The sequence below is a fragment of the Pseudoliparis swirei genome, chromosome 3, assembly GCF_029220125.1.
Source record: "Pseudoliparis swirei isolate HS2019 ecotype Mariana Trench chromosome 3, NWPU_hadal_v1, whole genome shotgun sequence".
Taxonomy (NCBI): Eukaryota; Metazoa; Chordata; class Actinopteri; order Perciformes; family Liparidae; genus Pseudoliparis; species Pseudoliparis swirei.
The window spans coordinates 9,955,422-9,974,410 of record NC_079390.1 but is presented as its reverse complement, the minus strand read 5'-3'; the positions used below and the strand labels follow the sequence as shown (position 1 = coordinate 9,974,410).

General features: G+C 45.4%; 2 protein-coding genes across 11 annotated transcripts in view; one reads left to right on the top strand and one right to left on the bottom strand.

Annotated features, from left to right (window-relative positions):
- Positions 1 to 5,793, top strand: radx (RPA1 related single stranded DNA binding protein). Its single transcript, XM_056407243.1, has 15 exons — positions 1 to 1,182; positions 1,824 to 1,966; positions 2,080 to 2,272; positions 2,367 to 2,475; positions 2,608 to 2,708; positions 2,823 to 2,942; positions 3,031 to 3,126; positions 3,215 to 3,382; positions 3,878 to 4,029; positions 4,111 to 4,262; positions 4,402 to 4,449; positions 4,525 to 4,637; positions 4,706 to 4,939; positions 5,046 to 5,228; positions 5,333 to 5,793. Exons 1-15 carry the CDS (start codon positions 597 to 599, stop codon positions 5,467 to 5,469), a joined length of 2,535 nt encoding a protein of 844 aa, XP_056263218.1. The 5' UTR covers positions 1 to 596; the 3' UTR covers positions 5,470 to 5,793.
- Positions 5,794 to 6,080: 287 nt separating this feature from the next.
- The window catches only part of npas2 (neuronal PAS domain protein 2), a 38,954-nt gene continuing 26,045 nt past the window's right edge, over positions 6,081 to 18,989 (bottom strand). For 6 of the 10 annotated variants that reach the window (XM_056444061.1, XM_056444077.1, XM_056444069.1 and 3 more), the window contains 15 exons: positions 18,466 to 18,579; positions 17,766 to 17,881; positions 16,656 to 16,738; positions 16,460 to 16,566; positions 16,207 to 16,354; positions 15,957 to 16,041; positions 15,738 to 15,864; positions 13,515 to 13,612; positions 13,338 to 13,424; positions 12,823 to 13,023; positions 12,298 to 12,486; positions 11,688 to 11,875; positions 11,298 to 11,390; positions 10,986 to 11,196; positions 6,081 to 9,757 (listed from right to left, as the gene is read on the bottom strand). In XM_056444061.1, coding sequence (XP_056300036.1) covers positions 9,566 to 9,757; positions 10,986 to 11,196; positions 11,298 to 11,390; positions 11,688 to 11,875; positions 12,298 to 12,486; positions 12,823 to 13,023; positions 13,338 to 13,424; positions 13,515 to 13,612; positions 15,738 to 15,864; positions 15,957 to 16,041; positions 16,207 to 16,354; positions 16,460 to 16,566; positions 16,656 to 16,738; positions 17,766 to 17,881; positions 18,466 to 18,579 — 2,039 coding nt within the window. In that variant the 3' untranslated portion in view covers positions 6,081 to 9,565. The remainder of the gene's footprint in view (positions 9,758 to 10,985; positions 11,197 to 11,297; positions 11,391 to 11,687; positions 11,876 to 12,297; positions 12,487 to 12,822; positions 13,024 to 13,337; positions 13,425 to 13,514; positions 13,613 to 15,737; positions 15,865 to 15,956; positions 16,042 to 16,206; positions 16,355 to 16,459; positions 16,567 to 16,655; positions 16,739 to 17,765; positions 17,882 to 18,465; positions 18,580 to 18,989) is intronic. The other 4 variants (XM_056444102.1, XM_056444111.1, XM_056444128.1 and 1 more) reach the window with 4 other exon arrangements.

The following is an 18,989-nucleotide window of genomic DNA, read 5'->3' as shown; positions in this document are numbered from 1 at the left end:
TACAAATGCTGAAGGATTGAATGTGTTTGTTTTATCTTAAGATAAATAATACACTATTTAATAAAATACTGACAGAAGCCGTTTTTAGCAGAATGAGAACTTGTACTTTTAAGTATTTTTTCGGATAATACTCGCTCACGGTAATTTAAGCTTTTAATGTAAACGGTGTATAACTTTTATATTGTAAACAAATACCAATCCACTAAACTCCCTCGTCGCACTGATGACGTCAGCTACTGCTCAGCGCGGAATTTAAAACTATCGTGAGCTACTTCCTGTTTACATGAGCCAGCTAGTTTTTTAAGCTCAGACTGAAACACTCGGCATGTCACCTTTTATCCATATAAATACATTATTTTAACGTGGGGCCTCATTTCTTTCATTCCGCGCTTTTCTGCTGCAAATAGTGACGCAATCAAACAGCACCCGCGTAGTTTGTACAGTTACCCGGCGGTAACGGTTAATCCCTGAGCAGAACCGACGGATAGTGATCATTGTTTGGTAACGTGACGCGTTTATTCGACAGTCACTCTTGTATTCAAGTTCAGTCGCTCTCTGGTCGCTGACTTGATGACCTGACTAGCTTTCTGTCCATCATGGAGGACAGCTCTGCTTGTTCTTCGACGGTCGCCGCGCTTCCTCGCGCCTCTTTCCTCCAGCGGACGTTGGAGCGGTTGTCCTCCGCGCAGTGCCTCAGGGTGACCGCCGAGGGGGCGGCGGCGGCTCCCGTCGGCGTCGTGGCGCTCCAGCGGTACTTATCCGAGAAACCCGAGGGACTCGACAGCTACAGCTACGACATCACGGTCACCGACGGAGTCTGGCGGGCCAAGTGCCTCCTGCACCCGAGTTTAAATGGCCTGGTGCACTCGAACACCCTGCGGACCGGGGGCGACGTGGACATCACGCAGTGCTCCTACGTTTACGACGAGCGGGTCCTGGGACACGGTTACATCTGCGTGGAGGAGCTCCGGTGTGGCGCGGGGAGGTCTGCGCTCCTGTCCCGCGTGAAGGACGCGGGTTCGCTGCCCATGCTGGTGCGGCGGGGCGTGGAGGGTAGTGTGGCGCTGCGACGCGACGCTCCTCTTCAGGTGAGCCGCAAACATTACCTGTCTCTGTGGAACAACGACGACCCGGAGGGGGACATCTGGACCTCAGGGTGCTCATCTGACACGGTGCTGGACGGTGAGATACTCTGGCGGTCCTCCTGCGGCACACTGGCCTCTTTACATTTACACCACTGAGGCGGAAGTTGCTCCGAAACAGATTCATTATCACAACACGTGAGAGCAACGTGTCATATTGTGGCAATATTTTGAGGATCTAAAGTCGCAGTAATATGTTAATGCGAGACAATTGTGTGAATTTAAGAAGTGATGCATGGCTGCAACTAACAATTATTGTCATACATTTCTTGTTAATGTATGTATATGTGTCTCCTGGTAGCACAACAAATGAGTGAAAATGCTCATCACAGTTACCCAGAGCACAAAGTGATGCTTGTTTTGTCTGACCAACAGTAAAAACACATACATAATATATTTATGATAGGCACAACATCCCCAAATGTGAATGAAGAAACTTGAGAATGTTGGGCCTTTTTTATTTTTTTTACAGTGCCCACTATCCTAGTCTTACAATATGTAGTCTTACCATAAAAACAACATATATGTTGCCAAGAAAATGTCCACAAGAGCTGGCAAATGAGTTGCTCTATTGCTTCTGCTTACAAAATGTATGTACGATATGTTTTGCATGAAATTCGGCCACTAAATTGCAGAGAAAATCCTCAAGATGTGTTGTCTGCAATGTCTTCTTTCCAACAGTGTCCAAGGTTACTCTGCTGTGTAGTCTGGAGTCGTGCTTTAGAAAGACATGTACGCCTCTCCCTCTCCTGGTGAAGATATTACACAAGGCTAAATTACGGTATTATGGAAAGTTTGGGCTCAAGATCGATTATCCTTACCAGGTGAGTTTGAATTTGGAGCCGCAGTAATGAGATGTGATCAGGATCTCACGCCCGTATGTTCTGACGGAGCGCCGTCCAGCTTGTTTCTCACCTCCTCCGTTGCCATATTCCAGGCTTACTTTGAAGTGGCTGACCAGAGCGGGACAATGTCCCTTGTGCTTTGGAATGACCGTTGCCCAGAGTTTTACCAGAGTCTGAGCGTCGGCACCGTGTTGTACATCCAGAATTACACCTTGAAGCAGAGTTACTCCAACCGAACACGCCCGCAAATGGACCACCACAGAATGAAGAGTTTTAACTCTGTAGGTGTGTACAGGTGTATTGTTGGTTGTCTGAAAGGGCTGAACCACAGTATCCACCGCAGGCCTGAATGTCATATCTCCATTTGTGTTTTTTCAAGAGATCTGCCTGAACCCTCGGAACCTTGTTTCTCTCCTCACGGTGGTCTCCCCAAAGAGGGTACTGCCTCAGTGGAGGTTGCCCGAGGTTCGCTACCAATTCGTCACCAGGTAATGAATTGGCATCAAACTAAAGTTTAACGTTTGTCTATCATTATCTAACACCGTGCTGTTTGTTACGGTTTATGCACAAAAGACACTGATGACAGTCTTGGTCACACTCGTGCTTCATGTATCTCGCAGGTCAGAGTTGGAAAACGTATCGCACAATTCTGCATGCGATGTCATCGGTTTGGTGACATTTGTTGGCCGTGTTGAAAGAGTGAAGAATAAAAGCAACACGGGTAAAACATTTTCACATGTTATCCATCAACTTGAAATAATTTCTTTGAAGTAAAGTTGCCGATCTCCCTTTTTTTACATGTTGTTTACGTTCATTTACGTTCACCTTCTTTTAGGTCCAGAAAAACACTGGACGTATCGCTGGATCCACGCGGTGGACGGAACGTCTGCCCTTCCTTTTGTCCTGGAGGTTTTCTCCTCTTCCCAGCCAGAAGTCTTCAGCCGCATATGCCCGAGTAAGTCAACGGTGTCGGCTCAGATCCGACCGCTCTGCCGTACGCATTTTCATGAAGTCCGTTGCCTCCGCCGTCCTCTCTGCCTCAGTGACCTACCTGGTGTGCACTCAGATGAGAGTTCGCCATGTGGAAGGCTCGTTGCCCTACCTCACCAGCAGCTGCGAGACGGAGACGTTCATCACAGGTGAGCACAGCTGGAACAATAAGTAGCCGATAGTGCCGCATGTATGCGGTGACGGTATCGGCCACTGTGTCCTCTGTCTCCACAACAGGCCGCCACAAAGGTCAGCCGTATGTGAGCGACCCCGGAGTGAAACGCTTCATCCAGTGGACCAAAACTCTCGAGGACAACGTGGTCCTCCAGAAGACGGCCGTCGGCGGTCATTATTGCTACCCTCGGCCCCCTCGGGAATTCAGCCAGTCACTCGAAGATGCCGAGAGTGAGGAAAATAAACAAAGAATTGTTATTTTACTTTTTTTTTTAATACTAATTGTTTTTTTGTTATTAGAATAGACTAATTATCCCCATAATTATGTTTTTTTTTGTTAGAAAAATAAATCTAATTTCAGGGCATGAAAAGATAAACTCCCCCTCTGCAGTACTGAAGCATAATGTGATTCACTCTGTTCTCTTGTGGGAGGCAGGAGTAAAATAGAAACTGGGTCAGCATTTTCCTGCAGTTCTGCCAGCTCACTGTACAGTCCAAATAAATCATTTGCACTTGTGCACCTGCGCTCTGTATCTTAATGCGCGGTTGCCGGGAGCAATTCTTTCTCCATCTTTATTTGAGATTGTAAAAGCTCTATTCAAGCTGCCCGTGAGAAGACTGTTAATGAATAGATTACCTACTGATAGCCATGGGTTTGTCCTGTAAGGGTGATTATGGTATTCCGTACCATCTTTTGTTATGTTCAAACATCTGCCCCGTCTTCAGCTCAAGCTCCTCTGGTGGCTGCGTCGGACTTGAAGAAGGAGTTAGATACTCTGCACTATAGGGAACATAAAAAAGTTGCAATTCAAGGACACATCACAGCGGTGCGGTACATGAAGAGCTCACAAACCTCTCGAGGAACAGAAGAGAAAGAGGTAACAGACATTTCCCCCCAAGAGCAGGGCCTTTCTTCAAACTGGAAAAAAAAAGAATAACTAAGTCAAGATTTTCTGCAGGTGCGAGATGTTTCTACCGACGCGCGTGAACATGCGGTACCGGACACACACACGCGTCCCTCAGCAGCTGAGCAGACGCCGACGGCCAGTTCAACATCTGCCTCTCCTGAGAGAATCTCAGCCAATGGAAGGAAAAGAAGCAATCCAACGAGGTACGATCTGTCCTGACCGACCGATTTGTGAGCTTGATAGTGAATCAGTAATTGTGCTTTCGTGGCTAGACGGAGCACATCGAGAAGAGTTTTAATCCATTCATGAAATGTAAAATATCAACATGTTTTTGTTTTAAAGAAAAGACACCAAGTCCTCTTTGAATCGGGTCAACGCGGCGGCAAAAAGGTACCGACGGTCCTGCCGGTGTTCCTCAGCGATCCAGTTGAAGCCTCCTGAGCTCATTTGTTTCTGCGCCTACAGGAGACATAAAGATTCAGAGGAAGGACAGAAGCAAGAAGAAGAAGAAGAAGAGAGGGACTCTGCGTCCGAGGAGGCTCGGGCGGTGGAATGTCGCCAACAGATGCCAAATCCAGGTGTGTTACGGGAGCTGCAGCTCCACCGCGGAGGAGCAACGGGTTCTGATGCCGTTTGTTTCCACCAGACTCCGACGTCATGTCTTGGGAGAGCAGCAGTTGGCCGAAGCAACGACAAGAAGTGTCTGAACATCTGGTTCGAGGCGGTCTGTGCCGGGACAGCGTGTCTCGGAGGTTCACGTTTGAGGAAAAGAATGTCCTCCTGCAGCAGAGTAGCCTTCAACCGGCGCGCTGGACAGCCGAGCGAGACGCAGACATTCCTCCTGTGCTTTGTCCGGGATACTACCGAGTAACAATACTAGGTACCGTTTCATCGTGAGAATTCCTCTGATCACAAAAACATCCTTAGAAAACGACTTGTTTTCATGTTACGTAATGCCAATCTGCTTTGTTTGAACTCGTTGCCAGGCATCAACAAGCAGATGGCCGTCGACGCTGCTTATGTGCCCGTCCTGAGCTCCGACGAGCCCGGGGCCGTCGGCCTTCCTCAGGATCCCCACGGCAACACCATGCTGTCCTGCCTCTCGTCGGGCTTCCTCTGTCCGCTCCGCGACACCGCCAGCAACTGCGAGTCAACGCTTCCCGAGCCAGGTACGGCTCGCACTGGCGGGACGGGGAGGACCCGAGCGGCCTTCTCTTCCGTCGCTGACGCAGCGCCGCCAGAGCCAATGACAGCCCAGATGTTTGTCTTGCAGAGGAGCTCTTGGCGACGGCCGCTGAGCTGGAGGACACGCACGTCGTGTGCGTCTTGGACCTTTGCCATCTGGGTGGAGACGAGATGGAGGTCCTGATCAGCAAGGTGTACAGAGTGACGGAGGTTTCTCTCGATTAAAATCGGCAGCGGACATTAATCACGTCATTAAAACGTCTCTTTGGATAGAAAGGGCAAATATTTTAGACCGGATCTTAACTTGATACTGCACTAAATTCTGATTCCCCGTTCCATATGTACAGTACATGTTTCATCGTTTTTATAATCCTGCTTTTTAAGAGCGGAGGAAGGTAATGCTATCAATTAAAGAGTGAAATACATGAAACTGTTTATTTTACATCAGAAGTCCACTATGTATCAACTGCGGCTGACGGATTGCTTTGGCTACCAAATGGATGTCAGATTACGCTTCAAGTTCTAACTCCAACCAGCAAACCGTCCCTGTAGACTTTAAAAATACATATTTTGGAGAAGCTAATGGTGTGTTTGGATGGCTGACATCAGATGAATCGGTGTGAAAATGAATCCGCGGGAAGGTGTGACCGCGGCTCACATGCGCTGCCCTCTGCTGTGAGGAGTGTTGAAACCTTGTTGCACAATACTGTGGATCAGAGCTGCCGCCAAACCTTTACTACACTAAAGATGGCTTTTAGCAAGAAGAACAAAGTTGAGAAACATTCCCGCACATAAATAACTTTTTTTGTAAACATTTTGCGCAGAATACCAACACGTATGTTTAAAAATATTTATTTGCAAATATTTCACAATATCCACGTTGATTTATAAATAATTCTATGTATATCATAATATTTTAGAATGTAAACTTAATCTGTTAATTTCTTTTAAAACAATAACGATATTGTTGATGAATACAGAAAGAAAACACGCCGTACAAGTGACTGTGCAACACCAACTTGAAACGGGGGGGGGGGGGGGGGAAGCCTCAGCTCCTAATAAGACACTTCATTATCTGTTACAAAATTACTTTAATTTTAAAATCATTTCACATCCATAATCTTAGACATATAAAATAAACTATATATATATAGTCTCAATATTTTTTTACATTCTATGATACAATATATTCAATGTTTGTTTCTGCACTGAAGCTGCGCCGGGTTCTTTTTGTTCGCGTCCTGGCAAATGTCGAACAGAATTTGGACTCCACGCTTCCATTTAAGGTATCAGTCGCTATTTTACAAAACCAGAAAAGGACGAGTTAAATGTAAATCACATGCCGTCAAAAACAATGACAACGAAAAGCCCCATGAAGGAGGAACGCACTGTGAAATTGGATTTAAAAAGTAAACAGAAAAAAAGTGCGGCAAATACCGTTAGGGACTACAAGACGAACGGTTCCGGCAGAGCAGAGATTATTTACAATAACGTCTGAAGCAGTCCACGCTGGAAAAACCATCGTGCCTCCAAACATGTGGCGGTCACTGGGTGACTTGTCCACAGCAAAACAAATTCGGGCTTACTCCACATCTGGAGCAGAATGCATGAAGCATCTCAACATGAGTTTAATAATCCGTCTTTCCCGGGACCTCCTGTGCAAGGCAGCCGTACGGTGACCGCTGGAGACAAACCTGGACTGAACTGACTGATGAAATGAAACGACCTCAAGGGGAAGTGTTACTGCAACTGAAAGGTTGAAAACGGTAGTTTCCCAAAATTATCTTTAGGTGCATTTCAGTGATTGAACATAAATGGAGAAAAGAGGGAGAGTAAAAAAATGTAGTCGTTTATGGCACCTCTGAGTTGCTGGCTGAGCTGAACTTCACTCGCTAATCCACACGTGGCTGTATAGAAATAAAAATACACTTGACTGAGACGTCCCTCAACCGTCTGAAACGGATCTTGATGATGAACAATTGCACTTTTTCTTAAACGCTAAACCGCTAAAACCCTTTTAACTTAAAAAAAAGAAGATAAAATCCCCCTTTAGAGACCTTTTACTTGCCGTAAGGTTTCAGTCTTCGTTTAATCTTTTTTCATGAATAATTTCTCTGCACCACATTACCGCTGGACACACAGGGACAGTGCCGATAAACAGTTGGAGGAATGTTAGAACACTTTCATTAAAAAAATACTTTCATATAATTTACATGGTACAATGGCTTATTATACACCTCTATATATACACACATCGTACATCAGTCGTGAAACATTTTAAACATTATAAATTAACATTATTCTTTTTCAAATTGACATTGCACAAAGTGTGAAACGACGCTGCGCGTACATGTCGAGTGCTTGTCGTCCACGATGAACAGCACCGGCCCTGATGGGGTGAACCCGGACCCAGCGGTTCCGCTGAGCATCAGCACAAGTTCTGTAGTGAGACGTTCAGGACACACACCGGGTCACGATAAACAGAGTTGTGGGATCCAGGTACAAATTTCCAAGATTGATTTTGAAATGAGAATAATGAAGTCAGACTTTGTCGTCAGGTTGTAACTGATGAGAGATGCGAGCGCGCTGCTCGTGTTGGTCCAGCCTCACCATCAGTGCAGCGCTGCAATGGAACTGAAGTGTATATTTAAAATGACCGTTTTGCAGTTACAAGAAGCTTCATAGGAGAATCTCTCAACATTGAGCCGTTTTTGTTCCGATATTTCAATCAATAATACATGAGAGGCCTCTGTATTTTCAGGGGGAATAAAAACTTGCATTATTTTAGTTTTTACGACCATATTACACTGGAAGTGATGTGTTGTATTCTGGTAAATGAGCTCATTTAGTTACGATTAGAGCGTTGATTTCTCAGATGGTGGAATGGTAAATAAATAAATAAAGAATGACGAAAGGAAACAGGAATGGAGAATAAAACAGGGTAATACTGTTCAGATATCCAGGTAGCGGTCAGAATATCTCCTAAATCATTCCTCCAGGATATTTAAATGACCAAGATGAGCACTGTTGTGTTAATAAACTATTAACTCACGAAGATGTGACCGTTGAACAAATCAATTCAAATCTTTGAGTACAAAACTAGTTTCTTAATCCCATATATTGTTTCAAATATATACTGTACGAAATAAATAAACATGAAGTGATTTGGGGTTTCTGTAAATAGTTATAAACTACCATCAATATATAAAGGGTTCAAAAAGAGTTTGGAAAGGTTGCGAAAAAGCATCCGATATATATATTTGTAATTCATCCGTTACAAATCTAGACGTCATTTGTTTAATTTTGATGCGGAAAACAAAATGATGACCTATGAAAATATAACTTTGTTTTCCAAATAGACCTGAGCTGGATTTTTAAAGCCGTAATCGGGCACAGCGATCGAACCGCAGCGTGGGCGCACCGCACCGCGGTGAAAGGCACATTCCTCCCCCTCTGGCAGCTGCTTTAAGGACTCGTGCTGCACAGCTCATCCGGACCTCAGAGCTTTGCTGTCCTTTGTCAGTGAAAAGTGGTGCGACAGTCGTAGCGGCATCCCTCCTGCAGTCCCAGATTGAGGCTTTAAAAATCTAGATAGAACTTTCTAACAGTTGGAGCATATCCCCCCCCCCCCCCCCCCAGTGTAGAGTCGCGTTCCATTTCGGTCACCTCGCCGCCGCCTGTTCCACAATGAAGCCCCTCTCCAGCCACGTGCCGCGAATGTAGCTGCACGTAAAGGATTGTTTGGAGGTCAGAATGGGAGCGACGTTGGATGTCTGTCCGCTGAAATAAACATTGAAGTTGATCAAAAATCATCTTTGTTGAGATGAGCCGTTTATACTGGAGCAGGAGGGGGGGGGGGGTGATTGTCCCTGGGGAGGCGTGTTATCAGGGAGGAAAGTAGAACATTAATTCAGGGGCAAAAGTAAATATTCTACCTTGTTGTAGGGGGCGGGACAAAAGTGCAAACACTAAAAGGAAACTTTCAGATGAACCACTTCCACGTGACCGCGGTGTCTTATTGAGAGCTTTGATAATCCACTTCTTCCAGCAGTTTCACCGCTTGACGACTGATGGAGGCCGAGCCCCTCAGACTCTCCTCGGGTCCCGCAGATGACGTTCGGTCAGTGCAGCCTCTGCTTGTGGTTTTCCCTCCGGTGGCGTACTGGACCCGCTTCCTCTGAACGGGCAGCCAGACAGCGACTGAGGTCACTTTCAGGCATCTCCAGGGTAGAACTTGGCGTCGGGTTTCGCTTCCAAATGCCACAACGCACTGCCGACGACACGGCGGGAGATCTCGGCGCTCTAACACGGTACCGACGCGCTACCGAGTCAGCAGATTTCGGAAGTCTGTAACACTGCCAGTCTGGTTTTGGGAATGTTGGTATTGCCTTTGTTGCTGCTGCGCCTGCGGCAGCTGCTGCTGCTGGATGTATCCCACAGTGCTTTGCTGTGGGACGTTAGTGGTGTGTAGGAAGGCTGGAGTAGATCCACCGTGTAGAAGTCCTTGAGCCATCTGGAGACACAAAAGAAAACATGAGTCTTCCCTGAACTGTTCCCGTTTATGATAATAAGCAGTGTATGCACAACGGGAAGTTAAACATGTGAGTGGAGCACATTGGCCTAAACCTTCATCAGTATGACTTTACTTTGTTTCTAATACAAAAAATACAGCCCTTCATTTTGTAATTATTTTGAGCTTATAAAGTAAAATCACACATGAAGAGGGTAATTAGCAAAAAACTAAATGATTAAAACAAAAACAATGTCCAGATTTCAAAGAGGACACCAGGCAGGTTGAATTGAACAACAAGCACAGCTTTAATGTACCAACGCCAGCTCCAGAGAACAAGCCAGACAGAACCGGATGGGAAGAAGCCGGTTAAATAAACCCGGGGGAAAATAAATACAAACAAACTCGGGGGAATGGACCGAGGACCAGCAGTAACACGGACCGCCTGACATTGAACGAGGGAGCTCACACCGGGACAGCTCGTTAACGAGACACAGGTGGAACAAATCAGGGATAATCGCAAAGACGGGAAGGAAACCCAGAGTTGACGCGCGAGACTGAACTTGTGTTCAATTCAACAGGAACCGGTCGAAGCACGAAGCCAGGCCCACGACACCAACTGCGTGTCCTCCAAGAGTTAAGGAACGAACAGTTACAGCAGCGCAGTCGTATTTTCCTTTCACACATCAGCAGAGCAGGTTGTGCTGACGTGTGACTGGCTGCAGTTGTTATAATGCAGAATGAAGTGAAGGCAACTGCGAGGGGGGAAATAGGGCGCTCTTTAGAGGGAGAGCGAATCAAAGCCCCGATGCAGAGACGTGGTGTTGTCCTCAGGACACGGCAACATGCTCCTCGACGACCCATGACCGCACACAGAAGGAATATATCACATTTAATTCTCACAAGAAAGGTATGGAACATGGACTTGTGACTTGTGTGTGACAAAATAGTCTGGAGAAAATTATTAAGTGGCCTAATGGATTTTAGATTATATCAGAGCTTTTCTGCAAAGCCAAGGTTTTAGTGTGATTGAAAATAACACGGATCTCTGACGCAATTACGCAGTAGCTTGTTGCTGTGGTAACCAATAATTTAGGTGCAGTGCAATGCCTGAAATGATCACGAATCAGTTAAAATAGAGCCGTTGGTTATTAAACTGAGCTGCATTATGTAACTAGCCATCACATATGTAATTGTAGTAAAAAGTCTCGAAGTCAAAGGACAGTCGTACCTGAAAGAACTGCTGGGGCTGCTGGAGCTGCAGGGAGTGCTGAGAGGCCTGAGGCTGAGTCTGGTAGGCCGCCGGGGACTGGTTTGCGATGAAACTGTTGTGTGGGATCATTATGGGGGACGTGAAGACCGGGGAGGGGACGAGGACGGCGTTGCAGTTGACCTGTTGCATGGAGAATGACGGGGCGATGATCTGCTGCTCCAAGGTGTATCTGTTTGGAGGGCACAACGACGAATTTAGGCACATTACGAAATAGCACCGTGCAAACAGAAAGGTGTGTGTGTATGTGCGGTGTAATTAAACAGTTCTCACATGGTTTGGGAGATGCCCGTGGTGCACTGGGAAGGCTGCGAGGTGACACTGTTAGCGGGAACCAGCGCCTGCATCGGCTGGTTGAGGAGCATGCTGCAGGTATAAAAATCGGTCACTGAAAGAACTCAATCTGCATTGTGAAAATAACCCTTAAAGCAAGGTTTCAGAGAGCATTTTCCTCTTATCCAGAATATTATGGTAGTCCCACTTACAAAAACAAGGTGGTAACCAGTTGAATGAGGATGGTTTCCCTGCCAACGGCATCCGCTATTCATAAAGCTGACGGCATATCGATAATTTCCCCTTAATGTGTGCCGTACTGCCAACGTTATCTGTGGTTTTAAATGGCCGGATTTCACATGTCATAATGTGAAACACATCGTCTCTCACCGTAGTTGTCCATCTTGGTTGAACTCGCCGTCTGTGCGTCTTTGGTTCACATCCTGCAGAGACCTGGTGTTGGTCTGAGAGAACATCATGGGGTTGCTGTAGAACGGCATCGTGACGTTCGTGTTCGCCTGCACGGGCACGCTCACCGACTGAGCCGGCCCGCTCCGTGCAATCCTCTGCTGGACCTGCTGAAACAAAGGAAACACCCACACCGCATGGACAAACTAAAGATTAAGCAAATATCTGATGTGCAGATACTGCATGAAAATAAAAGAAAACGGGTGTATTTTTGATGTGATTATTACATTGCATCACCTGAAACATCAGGTTTCTGTGTCTTTGTTCTACAGTGCAAACAAACTCCAACTGCAAGCAGCATATGGCTGGCAAACTGAACACCCCCCGTTGTTGTTGTGATATTTATATCTTTAAATAACAGACTGACATTAACAGGCTGAATCCATAACCTCTCTCCTGTGGAGTCTGTCGTGAGCACTGAAGTCGGCTACCAGTCGTCAGCTACGACTAAAAGGTCCTTCAATTCAATATTTCTCTTCTTAACATTACAGGACAGATTGTTTTAGACGTCTATGTTTCTGTTGCTCTGTACCTGTGTTGAGGGTGAGCTGTTCGCTCTCAGGACTAAGTGAGGGGATGAATTGTGGGCCCCGCAGGACGATGGTTTAGAGTGGCCTGAGTGCTGCCTGGTCAACCCTCCCTGGTTCTGCTGGGAGGGTTGCTGCTGCTGCTGCTGCTGGGCCTGGCCAAAGTCATTTTGGATAGGCGGCTGTAACAACATCTTACACACACATAAACAGAAATATTATTCTATCCTTCATTTCCGTAAAAAAAATAAAAAAAAGTTTAATTTGAATTATAATTGGAAGTTTGATTCCAGAGGGATGTTTCTAGATTTTTTTTGGTTTATTATTAAAAGACAAATCCTATTTAGTTATTTTATTCGGTGTTTAAAATCACAGCAGTGTGTCTATTGCCGTAGCTGCATTTAGGTGAGATTACACTGGCAAACAATAATCTGTCACACGTAAATGTACGCTTGTGTCTTTTTCTTTAAGTCTAGATTAAAGTCTGCAGCTATCTTTATTTGTCTTGGATAGTTCTTCAGGACCGTTACCTGGAGATTAGCAAGTTGAAGCTTCTCCTTAATGTCGTGCAGCTCCTGCTGCTGCGTCTTAATGTCAGCTTGCAGAATGCGCGTCCTCTCCTCCAGCTGCTCCTTCAGCTGGTTCATTACACAGAGCTGGGGCTGCTGCAGCTCATCCATGGGCTGCTGCTGCTGCTGTTGTTGTTGCTGTTGCTGTTGTTGTTGCTGCTGCTGCAAAGACAGGATCCAAAAAAGCAACAGCCATAAGAAAAGTTCTCTTCTGTACTTCACTTTCCTCAGTCAACATAGCATATGAGCATGTCAGTTAGCACACGTCATATAAAGGCTTATTCGTGTGATTCTTCCCAACTGAAATTGGTTTTACAAGTCCAAAAGTGGCTGTCTTTCTCTTGTTATAACACATATGGCTTCAAAGGCACAGGCAACAGATGCAATGAACACAAAGCAGCACCAGTCAACAATAAGACATTGTAAGCAGAGAGGAGAGGAAGGCAACAGGCAGGAGAAGAAGGCGAAGCACCAACCATTGTGGAGTGCTTGCTGCAGGTGGGAGAAAGGGGGAGGCTCAGTTGGGGAACGAGGTCAAAGGAATTTTGTCTTTGTGCCAAATTCTACAGGGAAAATGACAACGTTTTACAATAAATCTTTGCAATTTGTGACATGATGTTGTGTCAACTTGTCTCTAAACCTTGTGAGCTGACCTTTGAACTGCTGGGTTGTAGTCTGGCAGAGGTCTTCTCTGTCCCAATGGAAGCAGACTGCCATGATGGCGTGCAGGCTTCTGTGTAGGAGTTAGGTGCTGCAAGACAGACAGGTCATCTCTAACCACACTTAGATCACAGTGGACTGAGGAGGTGTTCAGTTAGGTCCGTGGTTCTCAAAATGTGAGGCGTGGCCCTCTAGTGGGGCGCAGTGGTATTAGAGGTGGGGCTCAGGAGGGAATGCAGAAACACCTTTTATTGAGAACTTCACATACAAGTTCAAAGCACACAGACATAAAACTAAGTCATTAATGAATACATGTTGAAATGCCTGTACCTTCGTGGACATGTTTACGTTACGCCGTTAAAAGGTTACGCTTGCGCGATGACCAAGATTATTGGCGACTCGCTGATTATTGGCGTTTTGCCACAAGTCAATCTGTGAGATTGGCTTTTTTGCTGTTGCCCTTCAAAACAAAAGCTCAACATTGAGCATTAATTGAGAGTGGCCGTATCAAGCCTGCAACCCGGTTTAAAAAAGACTTGTAGTGTAAAGCAGGCGCATTGCAGCCACACATACTAATACAACTTGACACGCTTATCTGCACTCATTTTGTTTTGCCCAAGTTGCATGTTGTTGTTTTGAAAATGTATGCAGTTTGTCAAATAACAGCTACAGAATAACTGCAAACAAAGGCACGATACACCTAAAGTCTGTTGTGGGTTGTGAGTGGGATACAGTGCTTATCCAGGAAAGTTTGCTTGAATCCAGTAATATTCGTTTAAAGATTGGGCATAGATTGGACTCTTTGCTGTGAAGATGTACCAAAAAGCATGTGGTCTCTATTGAGGAAAACCAAACAATAGCCCCAGATTGCCCCGTCACTCTGTCTCTGACTCAAACCCACAAACTGGGATGCATTCAGTGGATGCTTTTTCATCCGAGCCTACGCAAAATAAATAAGCTGAGAGAAACCATCCACCAGCTCTTTTTCTGACAGACACAGTTATGAATTTGTCTTTGGAAATGGTGGAAGTGTTTTTCTATGTGTGGGAAGACGGCAGCAGCAGCAGCGATGTTAATGAAAAGCAACTGTAATGTGTCTGTTGCTGCCGCAGGAGGAGTGTGTTATTGGGGAGGGCTCTGTGATGGGGAGGAGTGTGTTATTGGGGAGGAGTCTGTTATTAGGGAGGAGTGTGTTATTGGGGAGGAGTCTGTGATGGGGAGGAGTGTGTTATTGGGGAGGGCTCTGTGATGGGGAGGAGTCTGTTATTGGGGAGGAGTGTGTTATTGGGGAGGAGTCTGTTATTGGGGAGGAGTGTGTGATGGGGAGGAGTGTGTTATTTGGGGAGGGGTCTGTGATGGGGAGGAGTGTGTGATGGGGGAGGAGTGTGTTATTGGGGAGGAGTCTGTATTTAGGGAGGAGTGTGTGATGGGGGAGGAGTGTGTTATTTGGAGAGGGGTCTGTGATGGGGAGGTGTGTTATTTATTGGGTAGGAGTCTGTTATTGGGAAGGGGTCTGTGAAGGGGGAGGAGTGTGTTATTGGGGAGGAGTCTGTTATTAGGGAGCAGTGTGTGATAGGGGAGCAGTCTGTTATTGGGGAGGGGTGTGTTATTGGGGAGGAGTGTGTTATTGGGGAGGAGTCTGTGATGGGGGGAGAGTCTGTTAAGGAGGAGTGTGTTCTGTGTGTTGGTCATAAACATGCAGATGGAAGTGAAATGTTTTCGACGGTGGGCAGAAGAGCAGCTGAAGTCAGAGGGAATGGAGGCTCAAAGGAACGGGCCATGCTAAAGGAAGCCTTGGAAACATTTCATCATCGGCGCAGCGTCACCCACATAAACACGAGGAGGATTTCTGCTGCTTAGTTACAGAACATTTGACCTCCAGAACAAAGTCCGCTCAGAACAACTGTCGGATTTGTCATTCTAAAATATATTCGAAAGATTATAAATTTGAAAAAGGATGATCTGTTATTACTCTTGACCCATTGACAGTCTGAGTGTTGTTTCTGATGCTGCAGTGATTCACAACAGAAGTCATTTCCTTTGCTGCCTGAGAAAATCTCCCTGTGTGCAATTTCTCCAAAGAAGAGAATCCCGTTCTTTCCGTTAAATTTAAATCACACCGCCGTTCCTTCAGCAATTCATGGGAGCAGGAGTTCAGTACATGTTGACCTGCTGTTGAGTGAGTTAGCCCTTTTAGAGAGAAGAGGATGACTCACATGCAGAGTCCGACATGGCCGTGTGGGAGGACTTCCGGGAGCTGTGGGACGATACCGAACGTGCGCCGCTGTTTCTATCCTGCGGAGGGTCCAGTGTGGAGCAGATGTCCAAGTACAGCTCCTGAGCCTGGAACACAGATGTTCAACACAGAGGGTCAGACCTGAAGATGAAATGAATAAACGCCACACACTGGACGTAAAAGGGAACATAACGCTCACCTTCACGGACGAGGGAGCGATCTCGGGTGGAGACGGCTCCTCCAAGCCAAACGCTCTCCTCCTCTCAGCTCGCACCTCAGCATAACTGACAAAACAGCACATGGAGAGAGTATGTGTGAGTGTATATCGAATTCAACATGAATCCAAACGGTATTTTAAGACGACCAATGCCTTGCACACGTCCCTAATCTCAGGACGCTGACACCATGTCTCCCTCTGCAGACGTACGAGGAGCAAAGACCAGGCTTACCTGACAACGCTGTGAGTGCAGACGATGAACTCGGGCTTGGAGTTCCACTGGTGGTAAGTGATGTAATAGTGAGTCTGCAACCAAATCCACTGCTGCCCTTTGGTCAGGAAGCGATAGTAGCAGGATTTACCCTTTCCAAATTGCATTACTGAGGAGAAAGAAAACTGAATGTAAACCTGGTGCACATATTTTCTGAGATGGGTTGGTGGATTTGGGGAAGGCGGTTGAAAACAGAGAAGCGACAGTTACTCACGCTGCTTATGACACTGAGCTATAAGCTCCAAGTCATCCACGTGATAGTAATCATAGCCAGAAGTTCCAAGAACTTCGAACGGTAAATATCCAATGATCGGTGACGCTCTGAAACACGAAAAGGAGACGATGAACATGCAAGAAAGACAAACTTTTGCGGAAAAAAGTGACGCTGCCAATTCATACAAATCGCTGACCTGTGATCTAAAAACAGGAACTTCCATTCAAGGCTGTGTCTGGATGTGAACTCATCACAGGGATCTTCCACATTACACAAATCCTAAACGAAAATAACAGTGTGTCACGATTGGGATTTTTCAGCAATGCAAGGAATTAGCAGTCTTATAATAATTTATTTTTGCCTAGGTCACTGAGATATTCTGATCCAGCTACTGGATCCAGCTCCTCTAATGTGAAGCAGGTAGAAGTCATTCATCACGTCTTGTCTTCAAATGGTCCACTTATCTGGTATGTTCATACATACCAGATAAGCACATGTTCACAAATACAATGTAGTCCATTTAAATAAAGAGGCGATCTAACCATTTTTTAAGGAGGAATGTAATTCCTACTGCTATGTTAGTATAATGTTTGTACTCAAAATGCACCTTATGTTGCTGCACCAAGGTCAAGCACTTGGCTTTAGTGCTGGACAATTGTTTACATTCAATCATGTTTGTTTAAAAGTAGTCTGTGGGAGTAAAATAACAATAAAAAAGATATCACGTGAAGAGTTAAAGAAACTGCAGATTAAAACCAGTATTTGCAGAAGATTTTTTTGAGGGAAAAATGTATTTATGAGTCGTATGGTGCAGACTACATGGTTACAGTCACTCCATCTGGCATCAGTTTTTTAAACATTTTGGAATAAGTAGAGGGGGAGAGTTGAACGCTGTCGCAAAGATCTTGTTCTTCTGGCGCTTTCTTTTCATGGAAGGCAGAAAAATGCACGAGTAAAAAAAGTAACAATAAAAACACCTGCCAGACTTGCATTTTTGGGGTTTGGAAGTTTAGAGCGGGTCGAGGTAAATGTTTAACTGTTACTGGGATATGTGACATTACCACAATCTCAGAACGGTTACAGGACTTTCATTTTCTTTAATAACTTGCGTCCAGATTTCAGCTCAGAGAGCCCCTCTGGCATCAGATGTATCCTAATGATGTCATCAGTTGGAAGGCACACATTGTGCAACAATAAATCTCCAGATAGTGAGAGTTTGCATGGACTAAAATGAATGATCCTTCACACAAAATCCCACCACCACTGACAGAAAGACACAAGTTTTGAATGTCCGGGCTGGTCTTACCTTTACAAACTGTGGCGTGACTAATCGTACAGTAGCAATGAGGCACACCTGCTCCTCTAGAGATGACTGAAGGCTTCTTGGTAACGCCAAATCCAGCCCGTTACAAGATGTAGGCACTATGTGAAAGAAGACGAGATACATGGAGAAAACAGTCGGCTGTGACATCTCAATTCCATCCCATGAAAAATGGCTTTTAAATTGCTTTTATATCTTTTCCCATTCAGTTGCTCTAAGCTACGACAAGGAACTTTAACTTTGCGTTTTAGGTGGTCCCTGTGGACAAAAGCGCTAGTGGTTCCAAGCACTGGGGTCCATTTAAGAGAAGGAGGAGGAGGAGGAGGAGGAGGAGACGCTGACGCTGCTGGGCGGGCAGCTCTTCACCTCCCGCCACAGCACCGGCTGCAGCTCGGTTTCTGGTGCACCTGCGTGACTTTACTTTGAATCGGACCAGGAGGCTCCGGTTACAAGCATAAAGAATAACTTATAGGAATAGCCAATCTTCTCACCGATGGTCTCATTTACTTATGCAGGTCATACATATAGGAGGCATCAGTCATCAGTATTAAGTCAAGACCGTTTCCCAACTAGTTAAAAGTTCTTCACAGTAACTTTCAGCAAAAGCAGATTAAGAAAATTGAGCTCAACTGCAATAAGTTACAGATTTGACTGAATCGGAAGTCTTGAAAATAAAAATCCTTACCATTGTTATGAAACTTGAAATCTCCCACAAACTTGACGTACTCATACACAGGCGGTTCCTTTGGGTCAATGTTACCTCTGGCCAGATGACAGCAAAATTCAATATGTGCCTCGCCTGAAAAACAGCAGATTTCATTTTCAAGGTTAACAATCTTTTCAGAATGCAGCATCTATATAACAAAGGGTCTCCCAATAGCTTCTTGATCATGTCTGTGCAATTAATGTGTAACCTTGTATTCAAAATACTTCAACAAATCTCATAATACATCATTTACGCTCTCAAATATTAAAACAACAAAGGGTTATGGCATATTGCTATGAGTTAAAGAAGCAGATTTATAGTTTGAACAAATGACAAATTAACTTTAGGTTTCAGTCGCTCTCCAATGTGAGCTCTCTGAAGAGGAATCAAAGGGTTGACCTCGACTTTATTCACCATGAAAGTGCAGAATTTGCGAGCAGCTACAGACGGGGCATTATTCCACAGAGGTTAAAAAATCCAAATAGTTTTCAGTGGAAAGGCCA

Coding starts and splice junctions, on each gene's coding strand:
- radx (XM_056407243.1), top strand. CDS start 597: ATGGAGGACAGCTCTGCTTGTTCTTCGACGGTCGCCGCGCTTCCTCGC. Junction 3,127..3,214: donor GACGGAGACGTTCATCACAG/GTGAGCACAGCT, acceptor TCTCCACAACAG/GCCGCCACAAAGGTCAGCCG. Junction 5,229..5,332: donor GTCAACGCTTCCCGAGCCAG/GTACGGCTCGCA, acceptor TTTGTCTTGCAG/AGGAGCTCTTGGCGACGGCC.